Source organism: Pogona vitticeps, chromosome 5, assembly GCF_051106095.1.
Source record: "Pogona vitticeps strain Pit_001003342236 chromosome 5, PviZW2.1, whole genome shotgun sequence".
In the NCBI taxonomy this organism is placed as follows: domain Eukaryota; kingdom Metazoa; phylum Chordata; class Lepidosauria; order Squamata; family Agamidae; genus Pogona; species Pogona vitticeps.
Genome location: NC_135787.1, coordinates 148,706,739 through 148,720,730, shown reverse-complemented (window position 1 = coordinate 148,720,730; position 13,992 = coordinate 148,706,739). Strand labels below are relative to the sequence as shown.

Below are 13,992 nucleotides of genomic sequence, written 5' to 3'. Positions count from 1 at the left end.
CACAGGACATGAAGGATGCAAACATCGTCACATTGTATAAGAACAAAGGAGACTCATAGTGAGTTTTATGTTTATAGTACTGTAACTACTGCTATTTATTAACTAAAGAGCCCTTTGAAATATTTTAAATAGGCAATCTGCATTCGCAAAAGAAAATAATGTTTACTGGTTGGCATGCTCTGTTGGGAAATCCCATTGTTGCTGTTTATGGTGAGTAAAAGTTCTGCATGGTGATTTATGCCTTACTCACTCTAAATCATGTATGAGACATACAGGCCTTTCCTGCGAGATGAAAGCATTCAATAACGTTTGTTAGGAAGTTGGCTTTCTGTGCATGACCATCCCGATTACTAAGATGTGGTGGCTTTACAGATGTCCTATAAATCAAACTCTGATGCACAACAGGAAGCAGGGGCTGCCAAGTCCTTGGGAGTCCAGCACAGCAGCAGCAAGATGCTGGGCCAGGTGCTAGAAATGTGGAATGCAGCTCTGCATAACAATATTGGGGGGGGGGGGGGAGGAAATACTCAGGAGAATCCATTGCCTCCTCTTGAACTCGTTTTCCAGATTAACTGCAGCTGCATTAATTGGATATTTTCAGCTGAATAATGATTTTGAGAAAGTGTTGAAAAGTGGACCTTCATAATGAGAAAACAGGCAATGCAGTTTGAAAAAATCATGTATGTTCAGGGTGGAAAGGTAGCTAAGGAGGTTCAGGTCTTAATGAAAACTAGGCACAAATTTCAGGGGAACAGCCAGGATACTTTGGAGCAAAGGCTGCCAGTGAACTGGTGGGTAAGAGCAACCGAATCATAAGTGTGTGTTTGATTGCCACAGAGTCCTTTGGCCAATTGCCATCATTTATAAAAGCCTGCATGTGATGTTAAGCGCAAAGGCATTGTAAGAAATGTATTTTGTATATGCTTTTCCAAACAGCTTAAGCAGGTAATATAGCTTAAACATGTTAGCAGTAGCAACTTTGGCACACATGCCTTGCTTTCCATGAAGCAGACAACATCAGGTACAGAAAAGTTTAGCTGTCAGTTCCCCTCCCAATGGACTCTAGCAGGTTCTGTGCCTTATATTCCCCAACCTCCACCTTGGTACCAGAAATGGGGGGGGGGGGGAGAGAGAGAGAGAGAGAGAAATCAGCCACAAGGCTGTAACAAACAGCTAACAAGCAAAACAGCAGTATCCAAGTCATCTCCTAGTCTGATGCAATGGGTTACCACAATTAATATTACATTTTGTTAACTTTTCACATATTTTACACATGCAGGCCTGCAGACATGGTTATTAGCTGGCAGCTCTTCAGGCTTGATATCCATAAACTCTAAGATCCTACTTTAACCACTTCAGGATTATGTTCCCTTTGATTTCACTGACTTATTTTCCAAGCTCTCTAAACTTGGTTTATACAGTGCTTGCATAAGAGCCACCAGAAATCTGTACACTTCACCCAAGGGAATTATCTGCTTCCACTTACCAGACAAAACATTGTGAATTGTTTGACGGAGAATTTCAGCCTTTGCAAATAAATTTCAGTACATTACGCAAGTTCCAGTGAATTTTCTCATTCCAATGAAAACATAAAAGGGAGGCTAATGACCCAAAAAAAATCACAGCAACTCACAATTAATTGAAAGTGTCCAACTGTTGAACACTGGTGGCAGCTCCTCTGGCAACAGAGAGGAATTGAGCAAGGCTGTATTCCCTTATGTGCAATTTAAAACATGAAACTAACCCGCAACAAAGACTAGCCACTTAGACCATAGCAACTTAAGAAACTAACATGAAGAAAGGAGACTCCTTTTTATTTGGCAATCTACTCAATAATGTGGAAGAAAAAGCCACATAGTATATGTAGTAGGCCTGGACTTTTACTAGCCAAGATCTTCCAAATAATTTATGGAAGAAGAGGATCAAGTGTGACAGTATAAAATAGTTTTATGCAATGTCTATTGGTTGATTTATATTGAATCATCAGCTGTGTAGATGCAAATAGAGATCTCCAGGGTAGCCTTATCAACTCTTCATCTTTGGACAGATGATGCTCTGCCCTTCTTGGTCTGGACTTTTGCCCTCATAATTAACAGAGTATCAATTTGTAGATAATATCGTTTTAAGCCCATTTTGTTCTCCTGAACAATGTTGTTATGCATTGAGATAAACAGTATTTTGAAATTTAGTTAGTTCTCTTAACAAGATTTGCCAGTTATTTGTAAATTAAACTAAGGTCTTAAAGACGGGTTTCATCAGACTGTATCTAGCTATGTTTGTGGCATTTGCTCTGGTTTCCTTCACTTTTAATTGTGCAGAGAAGATATAAAAATAATAAAAACCATTTATTAAAAATATGCAGAGGAGAAAAGGATGTGGAATATCAAAATTGGGGTAGAATCTTCTACTTCTATGATTTGGTGGGGAACTTTAAGTAAAAGAATCAGAAGGGTTTTAACTTTGCAGTCTCCACAAAGCTAATACAGTAATGTATTCAATTAAACTAGTCCTGATATCATAGATCAATGACTCTCAGACTGCTTTCCACTTGTGGCAACAGAAGAAAGCATGATTATGGAAGGTGATCACATAGTACTCATATTCTATACATGTCAACAGACCAGATCAATCACTTCGTGACCACATTGTGCTTTAAAAACCATGCTTTGTGTTCTATGATATCGACTTTGAAGTCAGAAAGTTACAGCCAACACAGTAAAAATGCTGTCCTAAATTGTCACATGTTATATTATGCACATGTCAGTTGTTTCATTAATTGGCTGCCATATGCTATGCCCTGTCAAGTCAGAGCCAACTTACAATGATTCTAATAGGGTAATATGTAAATGACATATTTAATGAGTGATTTTGCCTGTGCCATAACTTCCCAATGAATTTCCATGACTCAGCAGGGAGTCAAACTCAGATCTCCCCAGTCTTAGTCCATCACTATCATTTCTTAGTCTATCCACTATTCCACACTGGGTTCTGCCTTCCATACAGCATTACATAAAAGTATAAAGTAAGTAATCCTCTCAATGATCAATGAAATTCTAAGCCTTTATGGCACTGTTTCTAGGATTTGAACATATTATTCAAAAAGTACACAGTTGCAGTTATCATCGGCCTATCTGCATGTAAGTGTAGCAGCAGCATAATACCAATCCCATCAACACTATTTAGTTCAGAGAGAATATGACTAAATCTGAAGAACCCATAACTGATAGCTATGTTAACCTTGTTCCCCTTTCCCCTTCCCCAAGCGAACAAGGGTGCACTGCTTTTTTGTGTCTTCAACAAAGGCACACAACTACCTGCCTGGCTTTACGGTGTACAAGGCATCCTACAGCTCAACAATTCTGTTTGAGCAGAAGAGAAATGCTCAAGAGAAGAGCATCTGCAATTTTGTATAGTAACAAATGTTTCATGAGACATTCCCCTACTCTAGAAATCAGCAGAAGCCAGCATTTTATTTTTCTTTTAGCACATTTATATCTTATCCTTCTTCAATCACAGATCTCTAAATGGTATATGTAGGATTTTCATTAAAACGTAACAAGATCTTTGCTAAAGATCTTCTAGTCCAGCATTTTGACCATTCTGGTCAAGAAGATACATAATTAGAGGAAACCCACAAGCAGGATGTAAGTCCAGCAGCACTCTCCCATTTAGGTTTCCAGGCAATGGTACAGAGAATCATGTCATTATGACTAGTAACCATTGACAATGTCGTCCTCCATGTATTTGTTTATTCCTCTTGTAAAAGTGTTCAAATGAGCACTTGCCAACCTGATTAGCTTCAACAAGGTGGGTGTAGCAAGCCATCTTTGATTATGTACCATCAAGTCAATTCTGATATATGGCAACCCTTCTCAATGTTTTCTACATATAGAGTACTCAGAAATGACTGACCATTCCCTTTTCTGGGGCACCCTAGGACTGTGCAGCTTGCCCAAGGCTTCACAAACTGGCTTCCCCACCCCCTAGGAAACTTGAGAGAAGGCCACATTAATTCTTGTAAGAATCAATGTTCAATGGCTACCTAATTGTTGTCATCGTTTAGTTGTTTAGTTGTGTCCAACTCTTCGTGACCCCATGGACCAGAGCACGCCAGGCCCTCCTATCTTCCACTGCCTCCCGTAGTTGTGTCAAATTCATATTGGTTGCTTCGCAGACACTGTCCAGCCATCTGATCCTCTGTCGTCCCCTTCTCCTCTTGCCTTCACACTTTCCCAACATCAGGATTATTTCCAGGGAGTCTTCTCTTCTCATGAGATGGCCAAAGTATTGGAACCTCAGCTTCAGGATCTGTCCTTCCAGTGAGCACTCAGGGTTGATTTCCTTTAGAAAGGATAGGTTTGTTCTCCTTGTAGTCCAGGGGACTCTCAAGAGTCTCCTCCAGCACCACAATTCAAAGGCATCAATTCTTCGGCGGTCAGCTTTCTTTATGGTCCAGCTCTCACTTCCATACATCACTACAGGAAAAACCATAGCTTTGACTATTCGGACTTTTGTTGCCAAGGTGATGTCTCTGCTTTTTAAGAAGGGGCGAAGGGGCTTGAGGGGCTTGAGTAACTCAGAGAAGCTATGGGCTATGCCGTGGAGGGCCACCCACGATGGACAGGATATAGTGGAGAGTTCGGACTAAACGCAATCCACCTGGAGTAGGAATTGGCAATGCCACTCCAGTATCTTTGCCAAGAACGCCCCATGATCAGAAACAAAAGGCTACCTAATACAGACATGCAAATATATCCACCTAGGGGATTTATATCATAGTGAAATCAACACACTGACCCTTATGGTTTTAGCTTGTAATCACCTCTACAAGGTGTGAATTTAGAGTCATTCAATTTATATTCCCACAAGCTACCTTTTAAAAAGTTTATTCAGGGGACATGTGTTGAGGTGAAATTGCTCTGCTGCAATTGTATTTTCTTTGTATATTTCTGCACACTTCAAAACTATTGTGCCAAAATAGCTATCCTATTCTGCATACTGGCTGGGAATGTAAAACAAACTGCAAGCACAGCAGATCCATGCTAGGAAGGAGAAGCATCTAGGGAGCCATGAACTGATTTCTGCAGCTGTATTCTAAGTTAGACTTGGCAGCATAATAATGTCTGGAAGCCAACTGGGATGTCAAAAGTCTCCTCCATGCAAGAGGATAGTACTGTACACCAAACGCCACAAAGGAAGCAGGTGGGTGGCAAAATGACTTGAAATGACTGTACTGAGATGTGGAAAATGCAAATTTATACTGGAATTTAGGACATTTCAAGACTAGATAGAATTCACAGTCAATTTCCTATATATCAATCATAACACCTTTCTGATAGGAGAGGATAGGTTAACAACTGTAGAAATTCCCTAGAATGGCATTTCCAATTCACTTAAAAAGCTAAACTAGAACCTGAAAGCAGCAGCCAAGTATAAATGTAAACCAGATGATTAATTCATAGTTTCCATTATCTTTAACAGATAGAGTCATCATTTTCCCTCAAATATGAGAGTTCCCACATATCTAATTATATTCCATAATTGCCCAAACACAAGCAGATTTTCCTTGCTTTTGGAAATTCTGAGGAGGCATTCATTACATTTTGAGTAAATGGCCTTTTATCTGATCTGTGCCTCTGGAAACATTCCTAAAGGTATAGCACTATCCATTAGGAATGCCATGTGTTTAATACATTGCTAATTCCCTAGAAATTCACCTAGGAAGCTAACTGAAGCATTGAGGAGCCACAGTGCTGAATCTACATCTACTTCTAGTAACCTAAGGAAATATTAACCCTAATGACAAGGATGTATTCACACTAGAAGTTTTCCACTGCTAGAATAACATCTCTGTATGGAATGCCCACTCTTTAGATCACAGTCATCAAAATTAGAATTGTTTTAAACGACTACAATTTAACAGTAGTATGGTGTTTCTATGAAAGGGGTGGTTCTGGAACGGAATGTAAATAATTGTGGTGCCTTATACAGATGTTAATTTAAATGACAGTATCTCCTGAATTCTCCCAACTTGTGCCAAAAGAGCAGAAACTGTGGCTCTGGAGATATTGCTTAGAGATTCCCACTGCTTTCCAAATTGGCTGTGCTAGCTGAAGCTGATAAGAGCTATCTTCCAACAAAATCTACACAGCCATAGGTTCTCCACTCTTGTTCATGGAAAGCTATGTAGTTGACAATACCCTCATCTTAGTGAGAATGTCACAGTGCCAAAGTAATAGCGGTCAGAATGTCACAGTGCTGTTTTAAGCTTTGTAAGTGGCATTGCTTAAATCTTAGGGGCAAACTGCTGCTCATTAATGCGTTGCTGATCATGATCAGGACAATGCTCAAGAATGGTCCTAGCATAATGTTAATAAGCAGCAGTTTGCTGCCAAGACTGTGTGATTTCTCTTATGCAAGCATAAATTAGCAACAGGGTTCTGGATATCGATTTCATGTTTCAATATACCAGACCTATGGGTTGACCAGCCAGGGTCTACCTTTTTCCCCCCTTGATTACTGATGAAGAACACAGGCTTTTATTTGGACTCCTGTTAATTATCTAGTGCTGAAATGTTTCTGTACTTGTAGCTTAAAGTTTTGTGATTCACCAACTTTGCACTTGCCCATGTCCAGCAAACCTACGCTATTGTTAACTACAATTGATGTGTGTCTCCACATGCTATTTGAGCTGTCGCTGTAGGGCTAACACTTGGAAAATACCACAACACTACATTCTCACATCCTGTACAAAGTGTAGCAAAAAATAAACCTGGGTTTTTGGGGGGGGGGAAGAAAAGAAAAGTAGGGAAACTATTTTTTAAAAGGTGCAAGTAAGATAAGAGGGACATTGTTTGGAAGTTGAGATTTCCAGTAAGAACATTGCAGAAACCAGTACTTATAGCAGAACATAATGCTGTCCCTGAAACACTTTAAACTGGTCTAATAACTAGTCTTTCATTCCACAGAACTGTGGGAACTGTAGCTCTACGAAGGAGTGGGTAAGGGTCACCAGAATTCTTAGCACTATAAAATCAGTATAGATGTGCATATGTATAGCTAACGTTGCTGTCAGAGCAAACTAATTTTCCCCCCCAAATATTGGTTTAAACACCCTGTTACATTCAATAAGACAAATGCTGTTGAGTGCAGGAGCCATCCCTTTCCCCCTGAAAAGAATATGTATTCAGCCACGGTAAAGACTGGCATTTCATGTGTTGCTCCTGCAACAATCAGGTAAGCTACTCAAAATCAGTCTGATTTAGACTGCATCTCATCAATGTAATCACAGAGATTACCCTTTAACATTTAACCCTTTTTAAGTGGAAGTCACATAGTGTTCAGCAGGAATCACACCATATTAATATACATCAGATCAGAAATTAATTTAAATAGTTTTTGTTTACTGGACTTTACCCAAGAGCTCTTAAGCTAAAAAATATGTAGTGGATTAATTCAATATGTAAGTTGCTGCATATTTCAATTTTTGTGGCAAATAGGGAAAAAGTCTGAAGACAAATGTATTATACCAGTAGCTATGCTTAAATGCCACAGATACTAACTGGAGATTAATATGTGCTGGCTTATGCGCATGAGCTATAACATATGTATGTATGTACAGTATGTATGTATGTATATTATTTTTATCCCACCTTTCTCCTTAAAAGAACCCAAGGTGGCTAACAGAAATTAAAAGACAATACAGTGGTGCCTCAATTTACTCATCCCAGAAGATGGATGTACGTAACTCGAAATGGTCGTAAGTCGAAGCACCATTTCCCATAGGAATTCATGGGAATGGGATTAATCCATTCCAGCATTTTAAAAATACCCCAAAAAACAAAACAAAACACTGCAAGCCCCATCAGAATGCAATGGGGCTGCAAAAAAATCAACAAACAAACAAACAAAGCCACCCCCATCGGAACGCGATGGGGCTGCAAAAAAAGCCCACCAAAAAACAAAACAACAACACAGCACAGAAACATAACCCCCTGCCCAAACCCACCCTGAAAAACCCTGTAAATGTACTCACCCAGGAGCAGAAACCAGAACCAGACAGTCCGAAGCTTCCTCCAATGCACACACTCTAACCATTGGGGTGAAAGACCTACTTTGTAGCTCTTTCACCCAAACGGTTATTTGAATTCCCCACCTTTTTTCCTGCTCTGTTCTGTTTGCAACTAGAAGCTCCAGCCGCAAGTTGAAGCAAAATTTTGTGGCCAGAGCTGGTCACAACTCAAAATGGTCTATGTTGGGACATTCGTAAGTTGAGGCACCACTGTTTTGAAAGCTAATAACAGTAAGTAAACAAATATTTAAAAAGAATTAAACAAGTATTGTAATAAAAACAGTCATTAAAATAAATACTAGAAGCACATTTAAAAACAGCAGAGCACAACAATCCATTAAAAATTTATCTGAGGCTGCCAATCACTAAGGAAAAGTCTGCATGAAAAGAAAGACTTTTGTATTTTTGCAGAAGGGCAGCAAAGTTGGGGCCAGCCTAGCTTCCTGTGGGAGGGAGTTCCAGAGTCTTGGAGCAGAAACAGAGAAGGCCCTCTCCTGTATCCCCAACCAACACTCCTGTGAAGGTAGTGGGACTAAGAGAAAGGCCTTGAGTTGGTATTACTGGTTACAAAAGGTGGATTCCTTGAGGTGCATACAAGAGAGTGAGTTGGATCAGTAGGGGTTCTATAAGCAAACTTCCACTGATAGAATGGTTCACTCCTGGGTCTTGCCTGTAGACCACTACACTCTGGAGAACTATCCACTCCAGAGAATCAAGAGGCCTTCCCACCGATACAAATGCAGGAATAGGTAAAACTTTTATTGGACCATTAAGAAAATAAAACGAAAACGAAAACCCACTGAATTGAAAGGTCTTTCTGTGAATAGGAAGGCAATCCTCAGTGTAGGAAATCATTACTGATTCTCACTTTTGTCTATGAAGCTGCTTGTCAAAAATAACATTGCAAGGGGCCACAGAAACACAATGTCAGTGGTTATGAAAAGGCTAAGTGGTATTAGTGATGATGCAGTATCTTTTAGCTCTGTATGTATGTGCGCGCACATGTGTGCACAGATCTTTACAGGCTGAATCTGATATTCAGCAATACAATTTATATACAGTGGTGCCTCGCAAGACGAAAGTAATTCATTCTGCGAGTAGCGCTGTCTTGTGAAATTTTCATCTTGCGAAAAGCTGTTTCCCATAGGAATGCATTGTAATATATTCCTATAGGAACCTCGCAAGATAAATGAATTATTTTTGTCTTGTGAGGCATCAGTATGGGGGGGGGGGAATCATCTTGCGAAGCACGGCCATAGAAGAAGCTGCCTTGCGAGGCACCACAGCGATTGCAAAAGCCATTCATCTTGCGGGTTTTGCATCCCACAAGGCTTTCGTCTTGCGAGGCACCACTGTAAATCATATAACACTATGTGTGTAGAGAAAAACAAACTCCAACAATGGTATCCATCATAATGGTAAATTCCAGGTAGCACATATAATCCAGAGCACGTCCCATTATGATGAATGTGACATAGATATGTTTTAGAGGTCTATGTAAGCTCCGACTGCTGAGACTGAAATATTTACTTTATTAGTTATAAAGGGGGGACCTCCATGTGTTTGCATTTTCAATTGCTGCTAGACACATTAAGTTTATGCAAAGGTTTCTGATATAAATAAAAATTCAGGCCAAAAAAGAAGCCAGTAGTTTGTGTACATTTAGCCTCCACTAACTCCCCAAACCCAATAAACCTTTAAAAAAGCATTCTGTAAGCCTAACTTAGAATGGCAAAAATCTGATACATCAAACCTTTGAAAACTGTCAAGTGATAAACCTGAAGTTTCATAGAAAGTCTGTGGCAGAACTGACTCCTGCTCATCTGTCCCTTTCCACACTGAAATCATGCTTTATAAGCAATTGGTCCCTACAAGAAATTCTTGTCCCTTATCCCCTCTCCATCCTTTACTATCACCAACTCACTTTAAAACATGTAACTGTCAGTGAACCATCACATAACTCTTTTTCTTTTGGCACTGTTTACCAGTTTTCCAGCACATGCCTTGCAGTAATGAACAGGGGCTTTGCAAAGTGTCATTTCCCAACTTTTGTTTCATTTAATTATATAAATGAAAATGTTTTGCTAAAGCACACATTTTTTTAATTACCAAAGGGTTTTTAAAGAAAAGGAACACAAGAGTGTGCTGTATAATAGCTTTCCTAGTGAGGTTCACTGAATTGTTTGTTTCCTTACATTTTGGAAGTGCAGCAGAATGAATTCTGCTAGTAATCTAAATTCACAAGCTAATATGACACTGCTTCAGTTATTCAGGTATCAACAAGATCATATAGTCTCATACTGGTCAATGCTTATGAAATGTATGTCTTCTAGTTTTTGCAAAACACTCAAGTATATGAACTGGGAAGCATACATAAAAATCAAGATTGTTGTTCTTATTCAGTCTGGAAGCACTTCCCTTTGGGAATCAGAGCGAGCGTGGGAACAGTGTGTTTCTTAAGTACAGTACACATAGACACCAGCCAAACGTCAATATTTCCTTAACCGCTGTCATTTCACAGCTCTGCTTATCTGAGGCTCCGCACGGGATGCAAAACAAAATACTGAATAAGATATAAAAATCTGCTCCCTCCCATTCTAGTGTGCCAAACACACACACACACACACACAGAGAGAGAGAGAGAGAGAGAGAGAAAGACTACATTAAATCAACACTGTCCACAAGTAGGTCACTCCCCACAAAGTTCGGAACTGAAGGTAATGTTCAGAACTAACCTTGCTATCCTCTGTCTCCTTGGTTTTTCCTTGGAGTGCTTTTACTTCTTCAAAGTCACAGGCTGACTTTAATGTAAACTGACAAGAAAGCATTGAGCTCTCTGCCCTAGGAAGCTCCAGAGACTTTGATGGATATTGCTGTGACCCGTTGGTGCCAAGATTTGGTATCGGATGGGCAGTATGAACAGGCTTTGACCCAATAGGTGGCTGTCTTAGCTTTGAGGCAACACCAAGCACAGGCATGGCTTTTATAAATGTCTCTGCCTTCTGCCAAAAAGAAAATTGCTTCTGACCTCAGCCGGGTAGTCTTGAGCTCCAGTGAGTCCCAGAACAAACGCTTTAAACAAAAGTTGCAGTCATCTTTTGAAAGTTTTTAAAACAATATAACAGTTTTTCATGAAGAGGTAACTCCTTTCGTTCATCTCTGTTCTGGCGCTCCCGTACAAGCAGTGCTGACTGAGTCAGTGGCTGTGTAAGACTAAACGCTCCTTTGGGGCGTGAACTTTCCTTGAAGGTAACTGCCACAAAGCTGCCTGTCTGGGAATAAAGAGCTCATAAATGTGCTTGTTTCGTCTCCTTACACCCTTACGTTACTGGAAAAAAGGGAGATGAGAAGAAACATCCTCTATTCCAACTATCTAAACTACTGTACCAAGTTTACAATGCTGGAAACAGACCTCTTCCTGACTGCATAAATAACCAACCCACATCTTTCAAAAATCATTTTGAAATCAGGAAAAAAACTGAATCTGAGTAGTGGCCAAAGCAAACAGCTGTTAGAAGTGTACTTAGCCGGAAATAATCATAGCAATGAAGATGTTTGTACAATATCCCAGCCATTTTTCACTGCTGACAGCCACAGTCTACAATACTTCATTCTTTGTTTCTCCCATGAAATCAGATTATATTGAGATGGTCAAGCAACAGATACTGGTTCTCAGAACTGATGGGGTATGTCTTTACGTTCACATCTTTATTCCAGAACCTGTAACAAGTCAAAGGAATTGGCCCTTTACCTGCATCAAATGTTTAAAGCCAGACTCTAAAACAATATACAGTGATGCCTCACAAGATGAATGCCTCGCACAACAAAAAACTCACAAGACGAAAGCGTCTTACGATTTTTTTTGATGACTCGCAAGACAAATTTTTCTATGGCCGTGCTTCACAAGTCAAATAGGAACACGTTAATTTAATTTCAATGCATTCCTATGGGAAACCGTCCTTCACAAGATGAAATTTTCACAATACGAAATGACTCGCGAAACAAATTATTTTCGTCTTGCAAGGCATCACTGTATAGCAATCGATGCTTCTCCCCATATATTTATGTAAATTATTTCTTTAAAGTATTTTCCTCCCCGTTTCTCCTTAAAAAAAGACCCTAGGCAGCTTACATGATTGAAAGACAGTATTTGAACAAGAGGCAGCTTATATATTTAAAAGACATTACTGAAGCTAAAAACAATATGTATATACAAGCCGTCGAGAATACAATAAGTATACAAGTATTAAAAAGGAACATACATAGTATAGAAGAATAGTTCTATGGATAGTAATCCTTAATTCACTTATTTTGAAAATGAATTGATAAATCCACTGATTCAAACAAACTCTCCTAGCATAATGAGCTCATTTTATAATTTAAAATTTAAATACAAATATTATTCAAATTAAACCACGACATTCTGTTCATGAAGCCATATATTATTACATGAGCAGAGGATAATCATCACAGATCATATGTTCAATTGAAAAGAAATTTGGGCTTGGATTCTAGGAAGGCCTGGGTTCAAGGACCATATTTGCTGTAAATTTCTGTAGGTCTATGTCTATATCATTCTCTATCTGTCTCAGTCAAAGAAAAAAGGCATTGGCTCATCTGGCAAGGCTATTGGAAGAATGAATATTGAAAGGATACTTTATAAGAAATACTTGACGAACAGTAATAAAATATTCTAAGTGCTGACATTAACATAAAACAACTATCTTAAATAGAGATGTGCATAAACTGACATAATGGTGGTGTTTGTTTGTAGTTTGTTTCATGCCCATCTCTAGTCCTAAACTGCTTAAAATGCATTATTTTGATGGTTATTTTATTTATTTATTTATCTATTTATTTCCATTTTTATCTCACCCAACTAGTAGCAAAACTAGTACTCTGGGTAGCAAACACAACTAACCATAACAATAATAGAAAGCAGTAAAAACATTAGTAGGAAACATGAAATCCCAGGACTATGATAGACAAGAACCAATGGGTGAAATAATGTATTTATAAAGTACATTATGCATTACCGTATTTTTTCCATGTATAAAACAACACTTTCCCCAAAAATAATTAGAGGAAAAATTGAGGATCTTTTTTATACACGGAAGGAGGCAGAAACAAAGTAGCACACATGCGTGCTCGGGTGCCTCTTGCTGCTGCCACCGCCATCGTTGCCCAATTGCTTCCTCCAAGGCTCACGGCTAGTCCTCTCCGGTGGCGGAGGCAGCAGCAGTAGGAGACGGAGGCAAAGGAGCAGTCACACACACTCAGGCGCCTCTTGCTGCTGCCTCCCCACCCACCCGATCACCTCCTCCAGTGGGACTGATGGAGCTCACCTCCAGCTCACGTCCTCCTTGTCCCCTCCGGTGGTGGAGGCAGCAGGAGGCGGAGGCAAAGCAGTCGCACTGGAGGAGGTGATCGGGCGGGCAGCAGAGGCAGCAGCAGCAGCAGAGACGGAGGTGGAGAAGCAGTTGCCCATTAACTGCTCCTCCGCCTCCAGCGAGAGTCAAAACTAGGGGGTCGTTTTATACATGGGGGTCGTATATACGGAAAAATACGGTACTTTTAGCCTTTGGGTGTGTGAAATCCTAGGTGTCTGTTCTGTTTTGTACTTCTGCCAGGTTTGCTTCTGCAGAAAGAGTCTGCTTGCATGTTCTTTCACAGATTGAAACTTCAATCTAGCATGCCTTCACAAAACCAATTATGGGTCGGATGCTGGCTGCATAACGAAACAATCATCTGGCTAGGGTGTAAAAGTGTCCAGATTTGGCTTATGAGAAGAAACTGGAGGGAAATGAACTGCTTAAGGCCAGAATTAATCGTTGTGAGACAAGGGTGAAGGGCACAGTGGGCATGGGTCAGGCAGCTATGTAGCTAGCATAAAGCATAGGGCATTGGAAATATCCCTTGTT

The 13,992-nt window shown here is 39.8% G+C and overlaps 1 protein-coding gene across 10 annotated transcripts in view; it reads right to left on the bottom strand.

The window, feature by feature from the left end:
• The window catches only part of NAV3 (neuron navigator 3), a 630,491-nt gene that overhangs the window by 296,037 nt on the left and 320,462 nt on the right, over positions 1 to 13,992 (bottom strand). For 6 of the 10 annotated variants that reach the window (XM_073000340.2, XM_073000341.2, XM_073000342.2 and 3 more), the window contains exon 1: positions 10,807 to 13,228. The exons of the other annotated variants lie outside the window; for them this stretch is intronic. In XM_073000340.2, coding sequence (XP_072856441.2) covers positions 10,807 to 11,049 — 243 coding nt within the window. In that variant the 5' untranslated portion in view covers positions 11,050 to 13,228. Of the gene's footprint in view, positions 1 to 10,806; positions 13,229 to 13,992 lie in introns of those variants that run through there. 10 annotated transcript variants of the gene reach the window in all.